This window comes from Ceratosolen solmsi, unplaced genomic scaffold (assembly GCF_000503995.2).
Source record: "Ceratosolen solmsi marchali unplaced genomic scaffold, CerSol_1.0 scaffold48, whole genome shotgun sequence".
Classification (NCBI taxonomy): Eukaryota; Metazoa; Arthropoda; class Insecta; order Hymenoptera; family Agaonidae; genus Ceratosolen; species Ceratosolen solmsi.
In genome coordinates this window covers 645575-668302 of record NW_011948440.1, presented here as the reverse complement: position 1 = coordinate 668302, position 22728 = coordinate 645575, and the positions used below count along the sequence as shown (strand labels likewise).

At 30.1% G+C, this 22728-nt stretch overlaps 3 protein-coding genes across 3 annotated transcripts in view; 2 read left to right on the top strand and 1 right to left on the bottom strand.

Moving 5' to 3' along the window:
- Positions 1–8384: 8384 nt before the first annotated feature.
- LOC105365575 (polyprenol reductase) lies at positions 8385–9776 on the top strand. The gene is made up of 5 exons (XM_011503777.1): positions 8385–8722; positions 8794–8942; positions 9017–9205; positions 9286–9581; positions 9678–9776. Exons 1-5 carry the CDS (start codon positions 8478–8480, stop codon positions 9765–9767), a joined length of 969 nt encoding a protein of 322 aa, XP_011502079.1. The 5' UTR covers positions 8385–8477; the 3' UTR covers positions 9768–9776.
- A 1403-nt stretch (positions 9777–11179) lies between these two features.
- Positions 11180–14092, bottom strand: Ostgamma (oligosaccharide transferase gamma subunit). The gene is made up of 7 exons (XM_011503835.1): positions 13567–14092; positions 12294–12472; positions 12095–12212; positions 11874–12014; positions 11676–11816; positions 11453–11603; positions 11180–11355 (listed from the first exon to the last, which is right to left on the bottom strand). Exons 1-7 carry the CDS (start codon positions 13573–13575, stop codon positions 11180–11182), a joined length of 915 nt encoding a protein of 304 aa, XP_011502137.1. The 5' UTR covers positions 13576–14092.
- A 5375-nt stretch (positions 14093–19467) lies between these two features.
- Positions 19468–22728, top strand: part of LOC105365620 (centromere-associated protein E) — a 7358-nt gene continuing 4097 nt past the window's right edge. The window contains exons 1-3 of the mRNA XM_011503834.1: positions 19468–19716; positions 21447–21616; positions 22282–22572. Of these exons, the coding sequence (XP_011502136.1) occupies positions 19671–19716; positions 21447–21616; positions 22282–22572 (507 nt within the window). The 5' untranslated portion in view covers positions 19468–19670. The remainder of the gene's footprint in view (positions 19717–21446; positions 21617–22281; positions 22573–22728) is intronic.

Genomic DNA, 22728 nt, shown 5'->3' with positions numbered 1-22728 from the left:
TATTTTTTTTTTTTTTTTTTGTTTTCCTCCCCAACGACAACAGGATATTTGAAAGAATCGACCCGACTACCTTGCAATAAATAATATAGGCCTTAATAATAAAAATGCATATAAAAGTACATAAGATAAATATCAGGTTTTGGGTGTTTTTCTTTCATTGAAAGGAAACTTTTAGACTTAGCGCCAACCTTTCTGTTCCAAGAACGTAACACGCTTAGCAATGCGGTTAATTTTAGTTGCGTTCGCGTAGCCAAAATTGCAACCAATGTTGCTCCGATATCCCTTATATGTCGTCTCCCTTTCAATTGCGAAATTCTTGACATTTTTAGAGAAAAATATTTTCTCATATAAAACATGTTTGATATACCCTTGTTCCCTAATAACTGAACTTGGTCTTACTAATAACTTAACTTGGCGCCAAAAACCATTGTAAATAAGAACATTAGTTTTTTTTTTTTTTTTTTTTTTTTTTTTTTTTAATGTTGAAACATTAATAATCATTACGAATAGAACTCGCTAACGTGAAGAAAGATTGTTTAAAAAATCCATGATCAAATGCAGTGTTTTAACGAATGCTTTTAACAGCCGGTAAAATCATGTGTTTTTATATGTAATTAAAGTCTAATAAATGCGTAGGAATCGAAAATATTTGGGGCTTTAAAAGAAAAGAGAAACATTAAACGAGCAAAGTAAACGAGCACATTGGAATAAAAGAGTTTTGGGTGCGTATTAGAAAAGTGAAGAAATTTTAATTATTATTCATACTAAATGAAAAATGAGTTTAATTCAATGACGTATTTGCTACATTGTACATTCCATAATTATTAAATGTCATTAGTACTCGTTGCACACGGAGCAGATTGTAGTTGTATATTTATTATAAATATGTATCAAATGCATTTTACGATGAGGCGAAATATTAGATACGAAAACAAACTGAACAATCGCATTTATCCTTAATACCTATGATATAATTAACCAACTTCGGCTTTTTCCCAAAAAGAAAATTATAATTTCGTAAACTTTATAATATACAAGAATGATTATTATTATTTTTCACTGACGTTTAAATAATTATTATTAATGTGATGTGTGTGTGTGTGTATATATATATATATATATATATATATATATATATATATATATATATATATCCGTTCGCAATAATAAGTATTTTATTTAATAACGTGTCTTAGGAATGTTATGTTATTTTATATGCATATGTATCGAACAATCTTATGCAACGTGTGTGTGCGTGTGTGTGTGTATATGTCAACCGTGAAACTTCATTTTGTACATAGAGAACAATAATATTAGTCGTTAAAGCAATTATGCATTTTAATTTTGCCGATATAAAGTTTCAAAAGTCCTGTGAGATATTTGATTTATTGACCAATAGCTTTATCTTGACCATTTATCGTTAAGTACATTTACAAAACGAAACAATAATTATAATAGCAATAATCAATAATTAATAATAATGTACGTAATATTATAAAATTATTGTTTTTTATCCTCGAATAAATTCGTATTTAATACTTCCGTATTCATGTAATTATGTTTTATGTTTTATTATGAAACGAAGAAAATTCACTTAAACTTATATAATAAATGCATTTACGTTTGAAAATTGCCTATAAAATATTGAAATTCATTATATTTTATTAAACTTACATGCATCTACATATGTACAAAAACACTCGTTTTCCAACATTTTCATATAATTAATTGATCGATGAAACATCGTTGAAATTTTCAGTTTAAATGCTTATACGTCCTTATTATATTCATTCTTCAACTAGTATTAATAAATTAACGAATCTCTTTTTCAATTAAAAATCAATATAATATTTAGTGCCATTTCGTTTCCTGTGCCCACCCTCCAGTCTTTTACTCTTTTGAAATCTTTTTTAATCAAAGATATTCTCAATGAGCTTATTTTATCCGTATTATCGTCGAGTCGCCGCTTCTAAACGAACATATGGATTACATGGAATCCGTTAAAACGTAATTTCGTACGCAAATTAACTAGAGTCTTTATTTTTTTTTTGTTTTAACATTTTAGATGAGCGAATTTCATGAACATGTATATGAACGTATTTTTTTTTTTTTTTTCCAATCAATCTTATTTTCAAAAAAAAGAAGTTGGAAACAAAGAAGAGGAGAAAATCAAGACTAAAAGTAGATGAATAAAATAATGAATCGATACTTTATAAAGGCGAGCGACTAGGCACCTAACGCCATCTTTATTTCAAAAGGTGGCGCCTTTATATTTATTAACAAATCACAATTTGAATATTCCTAAAGTCTAAATCTATTTGCCAAGCTATAACGTACATATTATTATGCAAATACTTCTCTTAAGTCCGTGATAATTGTCGTCTATACGATTAGTCAGTTGTTTTTTTCGGTTCGTATTTTATTTAATAACGAGTCTTAGGAATGTTATGTTATTTTATATGCATATGTATCGAAATGTATCGAAATTACTGTAATTAAAGATGTAAATATTATATAACTTTGTACTCATAGAGGCTCGGATAAAAGATTTTTACAGCTTTTACGTATGGAAATTTATTACGATGTGTAGAGAAAGAAATATATTATTAGATAAGCAAAACTTAATTCGTCGGAGCGCGCGCGCGCCACATGTAGCGCCAACATACCCATATATAGCACTCAAATTGTGACATGTGTACGCACATTAATTGTTATTCATTACGTAACGCGTACTTTAACGTATTTTAACGAGCCATCTGTAATTTCTTATTAATTTTACTTTCCTATTCTGGTTAATTATCGATATAATTTAATACCAAATTAAATATTTCTCCGACATCCTCGTACCATAATAACATCTCTAACATCTCCAAATTAATATCTATATACATTCCTAAATTTTTGTTCAACTTAAAATTATTACCACATAAGTGATATTACGCATTGTATCATTGAAACGCCGATTGCACGGTTATTGTTATCGTATGAGTATATTATAAATAATTTTATTATATTGCAATTTTCTCTAATATTGTTACATAATTATTGTAACTTTAATCAATCATTAATTTTAGCTCAGTAATTGATATAATACACAAAGCTACTTCTATGAGCAATGATAAAATTGATTTTTTTCTTTTGGTTATCGAATATTTGAATAATTATTACGAATAGATTATTTAAAAGACATATTTTTAAAAATTGTTTACATACTGTGATAATATATCGTACAGATTGTTACATAAAATAATAAGTAATAATACTAAGAATAATAATCATTATTAATACGACATTATTGTTAATTAATTTTGGGAACCCAAAAGTTCATTATCTCGTCACAACGAGAGCACATTTATCTTTTTGTATAAATTTTTCTGTAAGAGAAAAAAAAAATAACAAAACAATTCAAATCCTATTGTTAAAAATAATGTAATTGGAACCTACTAATTCCTCGTAACTACTCGTCTATATTCACTTTGTATTGGTCGTATTAAATATTGACTTTTAGTGTAAATCTTATTTAAGAAAATAATAATACGTAGCATTATCTGCATATTGTACATATTTGCTAATTATTCCCAATAATTCTGTAACTTTCACTCTGACAAGTTTCTTGAAAAGAAAATGATTTAATTTTTATCTTCGTATTATCTTCGGATTATCTTCGGATTATCTTGGGTATGCAAATATTTGATATATATATATACTATAATTTTTTGCGCTTCAATTTTAAAGAGCCAGAGTTTCCATTTATTTATTCATACAGTAATGTAATTATACATTTTCTTTACCTATTATAAAAAATACTTTTTCTCCTTTTTTTATTTTTTTTTTTTATTTTATGCTATGTATTATTATTTTAGCGTATACACTGTGAAGAGTCTTCTTGGAAATTTTAAGGCTTGGATTATTAATAATCAAAATTTTATGCTACGAAAAATTATATATTTTGGCGATCAATCGCTTATTTTTTCATCTCTACGAAGTTTAGTGCTTTTACTAAATATGCATTTTGTACTGTTATGTCCTCACTAATCTTCATTCAATTTATATTAATCGAATTGAACTGTATAAATCGAACTGTACATTTCAACATGAATATTGCTTATTTTTCTAATTACGTATACTAAAAAAATACTTGAAAAGAAGTGAGTAAATCAAGCGAATCGTTAGTAATATTTATTTTATTTTATTTTATTATATTATATTATTATTATTATTTTTTTTAATTATTATTATTATTATTATTATTATTATTATTATTATTATTATTGTTATTATTAATTTTAAGCTATAATATATGCATAATGATGTTTATACACTACCTTTAACTCTACGCTGATCATTATTTATACAATTATACGTTTAGTGAAAGTTTATTTTTATCATTACTAACTTAATTAAAGATTCTGTTTTATTAATTTTAGGTGAGAGCATTATGCCGTGAAAGTTTATGAATAAGTAGTACATTGTATACATAATATATGTAATTGTAAAGTTCTATATTATATGTATGTAAGTTGAAATTTTTCATTAATATTTAATATTAAACAACTATAATGTTCTGTTTCGCTTATCAAGTAATATAATCATCATCTACATTAATAATATCAGTTATATTTTTTATAACTTTTCGAAGAAAATTTTCTGTACATGAAACGAGTCCCATTAATAAAATATTTAATAGAATTTTGTAACGCTCAAAGATTAATTTTGTCTATAATTATTAATTGTTTTACTCTTACTTCCTCAAACCATCTCGTTCTCTCTTTTCCTATGCTCTATTTCATACCAAATCCCACCCAATCAATCTCTTCGCTTTCTACACAATATATAAGTATAATTTTGTTACGTTTCTAAACAATTTACCAATTCATATATGACTTAATAAACGATTTATTATTATTATTTTCAATTCATTAATAACAATTTATAAATGCTACATTGCTATAATGCACGATTGTTCACAAATTCATTTACATTGTACATAGTTATTTCTCATTCTTATTTCTAAACTTGAAACACATGACTTGCATTTCTAAGACTCGTCCTATTTACAAATTAAAGTTACTCTATTTCCTCACTTTTACAAAGCAAATAACACGGCTTTTCTTAAAACTGCATTGCAACTTTTAAACCTTATTAATATTTATTGTTGTTGTTGTCGTTGTTGTCGTTGTTGTTGTTGTTGTCATTGTTATTTCATTGCATTTTTTTTCTATTGCTTTTAATTTAATAATAATAACATTCTTATTATTATTATTATTATTATTATTATTAATAAGAATTAATAAATTAGGCATAGAAGCAAATTTAATGTATAATTTAATGTATAAAATGAAAATGTTTTATCAATTTTAGTTGACTTCTTTTCATTTAAAATTAATACATATATTTTGCTTTTTTTCAATTGTTTAATTATAAGCGATTAAAATTCTTATTCATAATCTTATATTGTTTGCCACTGTAATAATTATAAGAATTTCAATAAGCATTTGAAAAAAACAATCGAATAAATTAATGGAAATATTAAATATATTAATGATATGTGTTTAAAAGATAGGTAACAGCGCGCAAAACTATACGTTTTTGTTGCCGTGGTAGAGTGAGAAAATTATTTTCAACATATAAACACTGTATGAAATTCTTTGTTAAATAGTTCTGATTGTTCAATGTATTAAATAAAATAGAATTTTCTTGAAAAGTTAATTTAGATTCTCATCTATATTCTTCGTTACCTTAAAATTTACATATTACTTAATACTAAGTAAATGTAATATTTGAGAAGCAAGCTTATGAAATAAGAAGAAATAAGCAAATAAAAAAAATATATTTTCATTATTTATTTTAACAATCCGAAAAAATAATACAAATGTTGATAAATAAGTATAATAAGCATTTTTTTTTTTTTTTTTTACCATACATTCATAATTACTTTATTAATTTCCTAAATCTCTTATAATCTTTTAATGTTAATATTGAACGTAGACTTTGTATTTCGATAAAGCTTGGTATTATAACGACATGAAATTTTTAATTTTATTAATTATCTTCTAATGAGTCTATCAAATTTTTGCAGCGCTTCTATCATCGAGTAAACCATTCAATTCACTACTAAAAGAGATAGTGGTCAATGGCTAATCACATATATATTGTTATTATATATTTTAATTAAAGCATCGAATAAGTGTAAAATTATATTGTAAACGAGGAATTTTATTCACATAACAGATCACTTGTTTTGCTAATTCTGGTAAATATTTTCTGTTGATTCGGTATATATTCAGTCGACACGGCAGATACGGATACAGTAATATATTATTTATGAATTAATATTATTATTTTTTTTTTTTTTTTTTGTTTTTTTTTTTTTTGACTAAAAATTACACAAATATAATTTTAGTCGTCATAACCTGTTGCATACATCGGAATGCCATTCGTTGATTCGAATGGACGTTGAAGAATCGGAAATTTTTATTAAAAACATTAATGTGCGTTAAAAGAACATTTGTCCAATTTGTACGAATTGACATTGATTTAAAAGAAGATGTTGGATGAAATTTTTCAATCAAATTTTCAAATAAAATGCAAAATAAACATTGGGCAGTCTCCAGTATCTAGATGATGTATCTGTATAAACGTTATGTTGGAAAACTCCTTCTGGGCAGCACTTTCGTCGATAGAATCTTTTACGTCAAACTTTTTTTAACAGATTCTTTATTATGCTTTGACTATTGCAATTTTTAGGCCTCAATTGAGGCATTTGAGACCGAAAGTTAGCTCCTCGCACGCACTAACTGCATTGTAGTTATTTTGTGCAATACGTAACCTGTCACACGTATAAAACAAAAAAAAGCAAAAAATGAATGAATCGTATATAATATTCGCGTAAATTTATTTTTCAATTTATTTTTCAATTAAACTAAACAGCAACGGCAAATGAAAACATGGAATTATAAAGTTTCTTTATTAATACGAAAGTCGTAAATTGTGTAGAAAATATTTTTCAAAATTCATAAAATAATATTTTACATGATAGCTTATGTTATTGTAGAATCGTATGGCAATTGACAGAAAGTAGAAAATATTGGTATTTATAAAATTTATTTCAATTTTATACCGCGATCGCTTATTAATCGACACTCGTAGCTTTAAATGCGTACAGTCTCGCGAATCCAAATATTGCGAGTATTTTGATAAGTTGTAAGGTTCTTGCGGTATCTTCTTGATGTTCTTAAAATAGGCCGCCGCTACACAGGTGAACGTTTGAAATCTTGGAGTCATTGACCTCTTAAGAGCCCCTCTCAAATGAAAAATCATCCTCGGCCTCGGCTTAACTTCATTTCATCTATATATATATATATATATATATATATAATGTACAATTTCTCTTAAGCAAAGCTACGATATTATCAAAATCTATCTTATCAAGGCTACGGCCTAGTAAAACAATAATACGATTATTGTAGAGTAGTAGCAACGGTTACTTCGCTATCAGGTTTCAAGCGCTCCAATGTCATTTGAGGACAATTAAAAACATAATTATCACACGGCCACCTGCTTTGGCCAGTCAAGCGAAGTCATAAATGACTGATAAATTGCAAGTTATCCTGTCGTAATTACCATACTACTTGAATTTCGTTTAAAAGCAACAGCAAATGAACGAGAAGGCAAAGTAGAGGTGAAAAAAAAAAACAAAAAAAAAAAAACAACAAAAATAGAGTAGCATATAATTGCGAATAATGCACATTCTTGTGGATCTTCTTGTCGTATTTGTATAACGAACTCGTTAGATCACAGCTGTTGTAAACCGACCCTATGTTATATATGCCAAACAAGGAGCGCCGAGGGTCATCTCGTGTCGAATCGTGTGCTATGCCCGTCGTGCTTAAGTTAAGATTCCATGAAATAGAAAATCTCCATGAAATATGACAGAAATGCCGATAAACAAAAATAGCGGGACTATCATGTACCGAGTATTGTGCTATAGTTGATGATTCCGTAATTAGGTAAAGTAAACGTAGTATGAGAATGTGAAGAAGATCGAAGATCCGTGATTGTAATAGATTGAGTGACGCTACGAGTTCGATCCGGTAAGCTAATCAACCAGTTGAATGAATAAAATTAACATAATAAATGAAAAATGTAAATTCAAATGTTAAAAAAGGCCTATTGTATAAAAGTCGAATACTTTGAGAAATAATAAATCTAACTATCGACAGATATTATATTTCATGTACATTCCGATGGTAAGTTAATATTGTTTTTCTCGATCATATCCATTCGCTTGTTTATAACGATATTCCACAAATTACAACAATTAAATAATATATTTTAGTGTCGCCTCTGCGCCGATATGTAAATAAGCAAAGAAAAATAAGTGTAAAATTGTATTGTAAATGAGAAGTGTTTTTTTTACACGATAGATCATTAGGTTCGCTAACCGTAATTATTTGAAAGAATCCGTTAATTTTTGTATGATCGCTGACTCGAATGGGATTATCTATTGTTTATGTAAAGATTACGTTTTCCCATTAAAAATGACTTCGAATTTAGTGAAAGGTTTCTTTTTAATTAACGGATTGGCCGTTGCATTTGGCGGTGTGTTGGTAAACTTTTTTGAAAATTATTTGCCAACGTCTGTATCAAAAATCTTTCGATATGGCAAATTTTGCTCCAACGTAAAAAATAAATTTCTGGAGAAACTCGAGGTGCCAAAAAGGTAAATATATAAGTCATTTATTTGCAATTTTCGATCGAAAAAATTAATATTTTTTATTCAAATTACATCAGGTGGTTTAAGCATTTTTACACATTTGCCGGTCCATTTTCGACCGCTGCTCTTGTCCTTGTTTATTATAGATATTATCAAAGTGATAAATTGCCAGACATAGTAGTGAAAATATTGAAATTCTTAATGGGCCAGCCAACATTATCACTAAGTAAGAAATAATATTTTAAATAATTTTCGCACATTCGTCTTGGATTGCGAAATATAATACTTCCCGATTTGCAGTTCCAGCAGAAAATACTATCTTTGCGCTAATTTTATTAACAATACATTGTTGGAAAAGATATTATGAAACTCATTATATAAGTGTGTTCAGTAATGCATATATGAATTTTACTTTTTACATAATAGGTTTGTTTCATTATTTAGGAACCATAGTTAGTATTGTTGGCGAATCATATGATATTACAAAAGGTATATATGCTAATTAAACATAAAGTTAATAATTAATTTTAAAATATATATTCGTTCCCCATTATATTATTTTATTAAAGATACAAAGGTAGATGTAAACTGGACAAGACTGAGCCTTACAGAGTATACTTGTGCTACGGTACTTCTCATATCAACGTATATGCAATATAGAACAAATATCATTCTAGCAAACCTTAGAAAGGATAAAAAAGGAATTGTTGTAACAACAAATTATAAAATGCCTGAAGGAGAACTTTTTAATTTGATATCTGGACCATTACAATTAACCGAGATTATTATATACATATGCTTATCGATTATCTTGAGAAAGGCATATACATTTCATTATGTGTCCTTTTGGGTTATAATGAATCAGGTAAAAGTTTTTTAATTTGTAAATTTTTCATTTTACTTAAATTTTTTTTTTTTTTTTTTTTTACAAAACTAACAATTATGTGTACTTCCTTTACAGGTGGAATGTGCATATTTATCTCATCAATGGTCTGTAAAGACTTTTAAAAATTATACTAATAGGAAAATAATTTTGCCATTTATCTTTTAATGTCATAGATTTTTCAGCTTAAAATATAAATGTTTATTTATTTATTTTTTTTATTTATACAGATTTTCAAATAAAGTTATCTAATTTAATAATTACATTTTTATTATTTTTCTAAATGAAATTTAATTTGTAATATTTAACAATTGTTCGATCTTATATTTATATTTAAACAAGGAATGATTTCAAGGACATTAAGTAAAAACAAAAGCACAATACAATCATACGTAATAAAGCTTTCGAAAACTTTTTTGAACTATAACCAGTACAGTACGGGCTTTAATTTAATGTGCTATTTGGATAAAATTTAAATCATTTTATCAAAAAGGCATTGATAAAATTTGCAATTAAATATAACTGCCGATGAAATGATTTTTTTTTTAAATTGTGTGGTCAAAAGTTAAATTTACAACATAAATGTGTAAATAAAAAATTTTCAATCCAAATTTGTATTTTCTTACGATATTTCAAAATAAATTACATTTATATTTAAAAAATATCTATATATTAAAATTCAATTGTATGCAAGAGATAAAAATGTTACTAAAATCCCTCTCTCTCTCTCTCTCTCTCTCTCTATATATATATATATATATAGAGAGAGAGAGAGAGAGAGAGATAAATTTTAGTAACATTTATATATACAGATCCAAAATTTGTAATCTATCCTCGTTCATTATATACAAATCTTTTTCAATTATAAATGTTTGTTTACGTCTATTTTTGTTTAACTTTTTAAGTACATTAAAAAGAAAATTTTACCTGTATGTCTATTTAAAATATAAAATGAACGATTAATTGAAAATATATTATACATATATATATATATATATATATATATATATATATATGTATAATATATTTTCAATTAATCGTTCATTTTATATTTTAAATAAGTTTTACTTGCAACAATGATGATATTTTATACTCAATTCAATGCAATACAACTGATAAATGAAAATGTACTTATTTTAAATATCATTTGTCATTCGATGTTATTGTAAGTACAGTCTCGTTCTTTCTTGATATAAAGTCTCGATATAAATACAATTTTAGCCTTCATGAATTGTTGCATCCAATAGAGATTCATTTATTTAAATAGAAGACTGAAAATATTTATAAAAAATATTAATGAATTATAGTTGAAAATTTTTGCTTATATAAATTATTCAGATAAACAGAGTATAAAAATTTAAGCGCAAGTACATTGAAAAATTATTTGTAAAATAAAAAATTATCGATAGTAGTGTTATTATTGAGTAATTGTAAAATATCTATTATAGAAGAAGAGATTTTCATAATCAATCAAATTCATAGAATATACTAAAATAATTCCAGATTTATCATTTCTTTTATACGTAAAATGCAATTATAGTAATAATTTCAAAGTACTTATAGAAAATGTTTTTATAATTTCAATAATACCTGTAAGGATAACCTTGAGCCTTGTTCCTAAATATTGAAAGAAGCAAACTGAAAAATATAGCTACGAGAGCCAATCCTATAACAGTGAATATTCGTCGTTTTTTAACATCACCTTTACGTGAAGCAGCTTCTGTCATGAAGATCATACCCACAACAACAGCCCCATCTATTAATTTTATTTAATATTAAGGAAACGATATGTTTGAATACTCAATTAACAAGCTATTTTTCAAAGTAATTTCTAAGTTTGCGAAAAAGGATACATAAAAGCAGAACGATATAAGTTTCGAGAACAAGTTGGCCCTGGGAGGAGCCATGAATATACGCTACATTGCCATTTGCTGATTTATAGACGAACGGAGGACCTCTGATGTGATTCCACATTTGACCCGATATCATTGTAAGAGTAAAGAGCTAGAAATAAAGTCATGTAAATTTAATATTAACATTTTAAGATTATAAGCGAAATAAAAGTTAAAGTTATACCACTGCACCGAGTCCCCAAATGGTTTTGTTATAAATAAAGTCAAGATTATTACGTCTAAGGTATAAGAATCCGCCTATTAAGATTAATAACATAAAAACAGCAATAATTCCAGAATAGCTTGGAGGCCTGAAGACACGGATCTGAGAACAAAATATTCGTGAATAAATATTGTTATTAATTAAATGCAATACTCGTACCTGTATATCAGTACGTTCCAAGATCCATTTTGCTATAGCCTCGGCGGCAAGTCCAACCCTTTGAATGTCCATTGTGTCGGCTGCTTTCGGTTTACCTTTAGCTGGAAAGTGCATATATACAGGTGCGGTATTCAATCTCATCTAAAATCAGAAGGAAAAAAATCATCGATAAACATAGGCGCTTAGACAATAAGAATATAATCATTCGTTTTTCAATCTACCATTTGAAAAACGTCCGAGCCTTCGTCAAAATCGACTAACGCAAAGAATAACTTATTCGAGTATGGCTGGTAATATCGAAAAGAGTTGGCCACTACAACAAACTCATCGTTCGCATGCCTAAAACATTTTTATTATCTGAAAATGAGTATTGAAAACATGGATAAAGCAATAATAAAGCTATTTATGATATTTATAAACCTGCAGATTTGGCACTGTCGCTGAGGTGCCATTGCCGTAAACATTACAATAACAGAATAATTCTTGGGCGTAGTTTTGATAAACTCTTTAAATTTTGCCGTATTAAATTTCATCACAGGTCTTTTCATAGACATATCCGTCAGCTGCTGTATACGATCAGCCAGTGAAGCACTCTGACTCTACAATAGAAATATAATAAATTAATATTTTGAGGTTAATATTTGCATTAAAGTAATTTCACTTTAAAAACTAAAGCGTCGAAGATACAGAGAATAGAGTGAAACCGAGTTAATAGCAGCGTTAACAATTCATAATAAACAATAACAATTTTAATGCTCGAATGAAAAAAAGGCATTTTTTTCGGGGTCGATGAAACATGTTTAAAAGGATCTTTAATAATAAGACATGAACGATGCAACTTACACTTTTCGTTCTGTACTGACAATATACATCGTTTAATAAAACTAAAAGTAATCCGATAATTGAAATGAGTATTTTGCTATACATTATTAATACACCACTTTACTCTAATTGGGAAAAAGTAATCGCTACTCTAACCGTTCGATTAATCTCAGCAGCTGATCAAACTTCAGCGACGTGTCGCCGACTTACAGCCAATTCTGAATTTTCCTTCTGGTTTTAAGTTAAGTACAGTTTAGATGCATTTACGTGCGCCGGTTATGTCTAGTTATTTTCTCATTTAACCAAGTAAACGGCATATCTGCAATTTATCATTTCCTTATTATTAAATAAATTTAATTCACGCTTTAGGTTGGCACTTGATAGATTGTCCGATCTATGAATAAAGTGATGTATTTAAATATAAAAGCAATGATATGATAAGAAGATTATTAGTCGTTTAACTGTGGATTTATTATGAGCGCTTATATATATATATATATATATATATATATAGTGTGCGTGCGTGTGCGTGTGTATAACGTCTTGCGCAAATTAAAATTTAAATTAACTATACATTCATATTGATATTGCATTGATAATATTATATATAATGCTTTTATGTATTTCATTTAATTTAAATTTAATTTGCGCAAGACGATTTATTGGCATTTGCAGTTTTACGTACGCATGCAGCACCATTCGAACATTAGGGCATATAATTTCCCGTGATAATTACATCACTAATGCATTTAAAGGCGAATAATTTATTTTCATACGTACATATGACATATTATCGTGTAAGCCGATAGGGCCAATATACATTTTTGAAAAAACTTTAAGAATTACATAAATATAAAATTCATATACTTACTTTCTTCATTTAAGATATCATGTACATTTGCATGAGAGTACATTCGATATCGAAGTTATCGATCCAACGATCTTTAATGCAAAGAGGCATTTCTTTTTTGCAGAACTGCTTAAGAGAAAAATTTAGCTCAGCCATATGCTAATGAACTAATAATCATTGTTATAACTTTCTTCTCCAATTGAGTTGGATGTATTATTGCAAAAAATGACAATACGATTAAAATAATTTGAAATACTTTACTGTGCGAGTGTCTTATCTTAATACCTTAATTTTTAAATTCATAATTTATAATTTCAATCAGAATTCAATTCATTTTTTAATCCGCTTTGTATTGACCTTAGTATTTGCAGAACTAAGATGGAGACACTGTTGGCACTACGTCTAAACTATGTATTGCACCGCTATAAAGGAAACATGATTAACAATAATTAATTACACCATACCAAGAGCGGGAGTTTCAATCAAATGTAATTGTAGCCTCTTGAGTCAATCATAAATATTGGAATAATTAAAAAAAATCTTTCTTGTATATTTTCCAAACTAAGACGATGGTAAAAAAAATGGAGTTTCCAATGATAAGTTGCAGCCATAGTAGAGACAATCTAATAAATAAATAAAAACAACAACAAAAAAAGAAAGGAAAAAAAAAGAAAGAATATTTATTCAGTTATATAACAGTTATGGGAAATGATTTAATATGTCATTAGAGATCTAACGAAAAAGTTTTAATTACGAGTTATCTTTAATGAACGAGAATGGAATGCATCCAAATGTAATTCAATTACTAGTAATTAATAAAAGAACAAAAATTAATTTTATAAGAACAAGATATCACAGTTAAGTCAATTGAACAATTCGGTAAATTTAAAAAACTGATTTTAAACGATCTTTTATATACGCTCACTTAATAAAGCATCTATCTTTCTCTTTGAATAAGTTAAACATATCGGTTAAACAAATATCATAAATACATTAATAAGTATTTGAAATAAATTTACATTTCTAACATTAAATAATGGCTTTTTTTTTTTTTTTAATCAAACAACATTAATAATGCATTAATATTAAATATAAAAATAAAGAAAATCTAACAATGATAAAACAAAAATTCTAGAGATGAAAAATAATGATCATAATTTAGTTCTTTAACTTTTCAATTGCTCGAAACAGAAGTAAGTCAAAAGTAATTAATATTTAATTATAGATTTCAGAATGCACCTTTTGTAAATATACGTGTGAGCATGTGTATGTGATACTAAAAAAAAAAAAAAAAAAAAAAAAAAAAAAAAAAATATTATATTTTTAATGATTTATAGAGAATTTATATTAATTTTCGATCAAATTTCAACAACTTCACTGCTAGATGCTTATATACTGTATACAATTATTCAACAAAGCGTAATTAGCAGAATAAATTATGTTTGTTATAAGTATGAATTCACTATTACGTATGTGTAGTAGGAGACAAATTCTTTTCCTTTTTTTTGTCTTTTTAATGCGGCAAGAATTTTTATAAGTAGCATTATTTAGCGTGTCGAATCGTTTTTATCAATTTAATTAACTTGCTTATAACTTAACGAATCAAATAAAATATAAATAAAATCGATAAAATGAACAAACTATTATTGATTATGTTTAATTGTATACGAATCACGTAATAGTTAGACAAATTGAAATCATCATTGAAAAAGATGAAATTCAATATTAATAGAAAGTAAAACGATCGATTGATTTAAATTTATTTGTTTTCACTTCTTATATATATTTTTTCACTAAAGCGAACTGCTAAAAAAAATTATATTATACACAGCACTGATAAGATAAGTCTTATGTGCAATTATATTGCTGTATTTGTTGCGCTTCAACGGTAATGATTGATATTTTAAAAATTTTATAGGTCATTAAAAAATTTGGAATTCATATCGAGGAAGCAAATGGTTTAGTTGCGAAGGTCATTTATTAATATATTAGCTTATAAAGTTTATAGTTATCCGTTAAGTATCTTCGAGCTGCAATAATCGTACGAAAAGTTAATTTTCCCAACAGCACTATAGCTACTATAGACATCAATTATTATTTTATCGCATTCACGATAAATATGCGATTATGACTTTTCAAAATAAAAGAAATTATATATCTCTCTCTCTCTCTCTCTCTCTCTCTCTCTCTCTCTACCTACCTACCTACCTACCTACGCTTTACAACGTACATTTGAGATATATTTTATCAATTGTTATCAGTTTGCGTGTTGCTGTTTGACATTAGCCATACGTTAGGGCTAAGTTTTACAAACTTAGCACCAAAATATATCGAAAATTATATAAATCTCGTATTAATAAATTATTATTAAAATATTTCAATTATATCTCAAAAATTTACTTTATTACTTGCTTGCACCGAACATGTCATTTATCGATTAAATATTATTGATTGACTAATTAATTCGTCGTGTGAAGCTGACGCCTTTGAAAAGCACTATTGCCTTAGTCTTAATCGAAATTAAAACGCGTAGAGAAATAATTTCGGTGTTTGTAATTCGAGCCGTCGATTCCAACGCCCATCATCCTACTCCAAACTGGACCCACGAAGCTCTATAAGGAATTTCTTACAAGGAATTTGAAACTTACTCGACTTCTCGATACTTCCACGCGAACGATGTTATTGCATTATGAAAAATAAAGGGCCAAGAAGCTCGCATTGAGTAGAAACATTGATGATTCCTTCAGCGTCAATATGAGCTCATGCTCTATCCTCGTCGCCCATTAGCTTTACGACCAGTGGCGTAACATCCGCCTTCACTCATACGTGTATTAAAAGTTAATAATTGCAGTTTTAAAAGTTAATACATCGCGTTACTATTATTTTTCGATATATTAATAAATCATACTTTTCACGATCAGGCACGCACACAGGCACATAATCTGTCTATCTTTATCTCGTTGTGCGCGCATAACATCACAGGATATATATATATATATATATATATATATTTGCATTTAAGAACTTCTTACGTGCATGTGTATAACGGGCGTAGAAGCACACCATCCGTAAAATCATATGGACCTATGTGTGAAACTAGGCATATGCGTACGCAAACGCGCCCACTCACGCTCGTACGCATAATAATAAAACAAGGCTCGCGTATCGAGACTTACATATGTTGTTTATATTTTAGAATTCTAAGCTTTAACAGTAGATGATATAGAAAAAGTATAATACGAAGGCTCAACCTTGTGCAATATTTTCAGGAATTTCTTTTCTTTCTTCTTTTTCGTTTTTTTTTCTTTTTTTTTTCTTTTTTTTTTCTTTTTTTTTTTCTTTTTTTTTTTTGTTTTTACAAACGATTAGAAAAACGACAATTATTAATCAAGGAAAAATTTAATATCTCTAACGATTTTACCGACAATTTCACTCGATCGCCTTGAGACGAAATATTTTTTGTATTTTATACACCTTTATATAAAAATCAATTGCAGATTGTACTTTATTTACAAATCTCATCTCACATTTCTAAATACAATAGTACCTTTTGCTGGATTATCTCGCTAGTTTGAACTATAATTTTCCAATACAAAGGCTCATCAAATCAAGCAATATTACATTATAAATCTACAATTATAGTCCCCGACTTTGTAACAATACTTTTTACTAAATCCTGCTAAAACCGTGGAGTGTTTCTCATACATCAACGACTCAAACGAATTACATTCAAAACTACATTCTCATAGAAATTTTAACATACAAGTTTTCATTATTGCGTAGGCATAATAAAATTTCATATCAATTGCAACGTTATCGTGTTTAATCTATCATACAACTGCTTACAACTTATTATTTATATTATAATAATGTATCGTGCATTGTTTTGTATTGCATCGGTTAATAATCATTTAATACACTTTAGCATGTGGATGGAATTACTCGACTTGAGATATTGATTTCAACAAACTAGCCTTAGATTTACAAGAATCCCTAGTATGAATAATTATTAATTATTTCTTTTAAAAGATCAAGGGCTTTCTTTATCCAATAAAAACGTATGAATAAATAAATATGTCATTCGATTGAAAATTTTCATATATTAATAAAAACATAAAATATGCTTTAAAATATAAAAATGCACTCGATGCTTTTGACTGAGAACTGAGAAACGCTTCCTCTCTCTATTCTCCTTCGTAATTGATCGTATCGATCTAAAAAAATTTCTTCCATAGGCAAATCGGTAAATAAATATCCAAAATATACAACGAGATTGTAGAATTAATTTTCATCGACATGGTTTGCTAACATTGAGTGAAAACATTGCTTCTTAGCACTGATTTAAAGGGCCGGAAGCAACGCAAACTCTACATTTTATGATTACGTAGTGTTTAAAATTACATAAAGTTAATTATCGCATTCGGTTAATGATTTTTATTTTTCCCCCTAAATCAAGAATAAATTAAGATTTTATAATAAAATGTCGGATAACTGCTGCTGTCAATGAGTAAAAATTTATTGAAAAAGCATTATTGAAAAATTGCATCGAATCACACAATTTTATATTATTACTTTTATATTATTATTGCCACTCTGGCGCACTAGTGAGTTTCAATCATTAACGATTGAGAATTTTGCAGATATTAATAAAGCATATCGTGATTGTCCAAAGATTTTCGAGTAATTACGAGGGTAAAATAAACTTAAACAGGAACAATGGACGATGATGTCATATATTACAGCTTTTCCGAGAATTTTTTCTTTCTTTCATTATTTATCTTCGAAAGGGTCTCTTTTTATTTTTGTCTGAGATAAAAAAAAACAAACAAAACAATTAAGAATTAATTAATAATAATACAAGAGAACAAAGAAAACAGTCGCATTAGCTAAAAATTTATGACATTCGAATTCACATTAATTGCTCAAATAGAATCTTCCGAGTATTAGATGATAATTAGTAAATATTCTCGAGTCAAAGCCAATTAACGTTAAAAGTCTCGATTACAATACGAATTACTTTGATTACATACGAAATTTCCAATCTAAGCCACTTTACTTATCACGACGCGACTGCAAATTCCCTGAAACACCTCCGCAATCACCTCGTTAACCAACGTCGTACTTTATCATCGTAGATAATTAGTCTACGCGTCGCTCTTAAATCCATTCGTCCCCGTTCTCTCTCTCTCTCTCTCTCTCTACTTACATCATTCTCATCGTTATTATCACGTATGAATAATGCAATATTAAAGAATGCACGCTCGATACGAAGCGTAAACGCTCGCCAATCGCGAACGTTGTCAACCGATTGTCTAGTACGAGCGATGACAATATTGGCTCAAACACCGCTCGAACGGACAATCCCCAAGAAACGGGGCCTAGAAATGCGTCGGGACAACACCAACGGCACCAGCTACGATCTCCGAATATTTACGATACTTGCAAGATCGGAGCGACGAAATGTGCGAGCAAGCCGTCGAAGATCGACCGAACTTACCTACAATGCGCATGATGAATGTCCCTTGGGCCTCTCCGGCGAATTTTATTTAAATGCCTTTTTTGCGCCCAGGATAACGAGTAGCCAGAGCTTGCTGCAGGACACATACACGCACGCAGGCGCACAATAAATGATAAGAGCTCGTCGGTGCGACGTGTAAGATTAGGCGCGGAGGGGCCCAGCCCTGTGCAGCTATTATATGGGAACAAGGGGGGACGAGAGCCAAGGGCCAACCCTCGGCCTGCAATTGGCGGGAAGGTGCGGAGCCTCGGGGAGCAGCTTGGGGCCCGCCGTCGCTCCCTTCCAACATCCGTGTATCCGCGTACGTGCGTGCGTATGTGCCTATGTGCGTAAGCGCTCCGCCCGTACTTTGCGCAACCGTTAAAAATCAAAAGGACTACGGCGCACTATTGCGCTAACGACTCGATGCAGTCGCGCTTACGGTTTCCGAGGGTGAGCATGTGGCCCAAGTAGGGAGGCTTCTTAACTCCTTCGTCGCGTGCACGCCGTCGCGAGTGGCTTTTCCCTCGGCTCGACCGCGATTCCTCCGTTACGTAACATTCCACCCGGCTCCTGCTAACAAAGCCTCCGTCGTCTTGCCTCGTACCCACCAACTGACAAGAGAACAATGTCCTTCTCCAAAGCGCGAATTCAACGTTTCAACGAACTGCCGAGTGAGTAATAGTAGCAGTAGTAGTAGTAGTAGTAATAGTAGTAGTAATAGTAGTAGTAGTAGTAGTAGTAGTAGTAGTAATAATAATAGTAGTAATAGCAATAGTAATAGAGAAGTAGTAGAGTCGTCGCGTAATTGTTTTTATAGTAATAATAGTAACGTAGTGGCAGTAGTGATAATAGTAGCGATAGCGATAGTGCTAGTGATAGTGGTAGCAATAGTAAAGTAGCGGTAGTTGTAGTAGTAGTGGCGATGGTAGTACGTTGCGTGGCTGATTGATTATCTCGCAGCCGACGAAGCTCGCTCGTACATCCATCCGTGGGGACTCGTCGTCGTCGTCGGTCCGTTACCCAACCTGCGTTTTAAATCGCGCGGAGGCGCCCGAATCAACGAATCAGCGCGCAGCCCGAGTATTTTAAATTCGAGCATGGAGTGAAAATTGGCCGGGGGTGGCGCGCGGCCCGGAGGCACGAGGACTCCTTGGACGAGCGAAGGGCCATGAAGTGTGAAAGCAAGAGAGCCCAGCCCTTATTTCTTTGGCTCTTTGTGCCGAGGGTAAAAAGGGGGGGGGGGGGGGGGGGGGGGGGGGGGGGGGGGGGGGGGGGCTCATGAGAAAATTGCGCTTCCCCGGCGAGAACAGCAATGTTCCGTACACCTGGCATAATATCGTGCAGCCAAGAGCTCCCACAGCTGTCCCCCTCGTCCTTTTCTATCTTGCTCCTGCTCGCGTGTGTTTCCTCCCCTCGGCCAATTACCCGTGCAGCCGGCCCCCCTTTCCCGTTTCCTCCCGCCGTGAGGGAACTGTTGTCGCCGTAGCCGCCGTAGCCGCCGTAGCCGTCATCGATACGTTATTGGCGTGGATCCTATGGGAATTTTGAACGTCGAACGGTCGACAATGAGTATTCATATTTACGCGCTAATGCGTTAATGCTAAGCCAATTCGCCCCCATTATTTGATTTGCTGGCATTCACTCTTACAATAATTCACGATGCTTTTATCTCCGTCGCTGCGATTATCAAATTCGATATTCACTCTAATGTAAACATAGAACATACGTTTAAAAAAGAATAGAAGCCAGTGCAGACACTCGTTTTTGATTATCCGATAATTGTTTTTATTGAGATTGCCGGATTCATATCGATGTATCTTGATATTTTGGGCTTTAATTATAATTGTCACTTGTGGGTTTATTTAACTATGACAGATGTAGATAAATTTTTAAATAATAATCTCGGAAGTTTTATAAAAAACGATTTGACACAATAACACTTTAGTAAAGAACAATTTAAAACGAAAGGATAAATCTGTAAAATTAAGAGATTCACTTTATCCACTTTAGAGGATAGAATATTATTTTCTGATATCGTACCGCGTAGCTTTTCCCACTTTCTCTCGGACGCCAGATAAAAGAGCAGTTTTTTTTTTTTTTTTTTTTTTTTTTTAAATCGTGCTATCGACCAATAAGTAAAAAGCGCCCAACTATATTTATCCTACGTTCGATAATGCTTAAAGCCTAATAAATGTCAATAAAAACATATACCTATATATATATATATATATATAAAGATAAATAAAAATGTGCCTACATCACTTTGGCCGTTAAAATACAAAATAAATGACTTTTACTTTTGTACACGTTATTACCCAAGTGGCAAGTGCTGTGCATATCGTTGCTAGTTGACAAACGATCGTCACTTTTGTTTTAATGCTGAAATTGTAAAAATTTGTAGGCGAAGTACCTCCGCCTGGTGCTTACGATCCAAAATTCGGCAGCAACGTGTCAGGCTCGATCGCGAAGAAGACCGGTAGGTTGAACGATGCGAAGAGTACGACGAGCAGCGGCGCCGAGTACAGTGCCTCGGTGTCCAGCCGCAGCACCAGCATCAAGCAATTCAGAACGGTAACGCATTGCAAAAACCTCTGATCCATAATTAACAGAAGAATCCTCTTCGAGATATTTTAGTCGAAAATTTTTAAATCGCTATTCCATTCCATGGGAATATTAAATGTCAGCGATACGTACTTTTGATTTGATTCATTAATTATCCCTATGAAATAATCAAGCATTACTATTAGTTACTAAATAGTTTTTATAATTTTCTATTTCATTTCTATTATATTTTATTAATATTGAATTTAAATGTAATAAATTGTTTTGTATAATGTTTTATCGCGATGCTGTTGTAATAAAATTCACATTGAATCCCAATAAAATTCTATAAAAATTTGAATTCAAGCATTTATAAGAAGAGATTTGTATGATTTTCCAATGTACCTTAAGGCCTTTTAGCGATTAAGATTATTTTCAATCGACTCATGAAAAATTCTTCGATTATCCATGTAATTTGCAACAGAATAAGCAATGTAGAATTTTTTATATAACATGAATTCACGATTTGCACACCGAAACTTATCGTACACTTATATTTCTATAAAATGCTCGCGATTTCTTGATATATTACAGTTCATTTGTTTGTGTTTTTTTTTTCTTTTATGAAAGTAAAGTGGATAACTTTTTATGTATGACTTGGAAAATAGATTTTGCATAAATATTTCTCACGACAGCCGCAATTGCCCAAGAAACGTGTGTTTGTAAAGCCAACTGGAACGAGTTGTCCACGCGCAAGAACAAAATTATACGCCGAACAAAATAATTTGCAATCCAAATACGGGACTGACCAAGAATTATCTGACTTGAGGGTTGAGTGCGCTAATAAAGACAAAACTCTTCATGAATATGAGAAGCAGATAGACGACATGAGAGCCGAATTTCAAGATCTTACTGAGAAATATAAGACTTTGCAGAATGACAATTCACAAGTGGAAAAACAGCATCGAAATGAAATTGAGTCGATGGTAATCATGATTTTGAATCAATCAATAATATTTATAGACGATGCGCGCTATATTATGTTAAGGCTATTATATACGCTTATTATAATTTAAGGCTAAACTACAACAAGAAGTGATGGACGATAAAAGCGAGAAACATCAAATTGAACTGGACGCTCT

Bases quoted from the DNA above. Each gene is read 5' to 3' on its own strand.
- LOC105365575 (XM_011503777.1), top strand. From the start codon at position 8,478: ATGATCGCTGACTCGAATGGGATTATCTATTGTTTATGTAAAGATTAC. The intron at 8,723-8,793 runs GTAAATATATAA...AAATTACATCAG, and splicing joins AAACTCGAGGTGCCAAAAAG to GTGGTTTAAGCATTTTTACA. The intron at 9,206-9,285 runs GTATATATGCTA...ATTTTATTAAAG, and splicing joins ATCATATGATATTACAAAAG to ATACAAAGGTAGATGTAAAC.
- Ostgamma (XM_011503835.1), bottom strand. The intron at 12,213-12,293 runs GTTTATAAATAT...AAAATGTTTTAG, and splicing joins CGACAGTGCCAAATCTGCAG to GCATGCGAACGATGAGTTTG. The intron at 11,817-11,873 runs GTACGAGTATTG...TTTTGTTCTCAG, and splicing joins TGGAACGTACTGATATACAG to ATCCGTGTCTTCAGGCCTCC.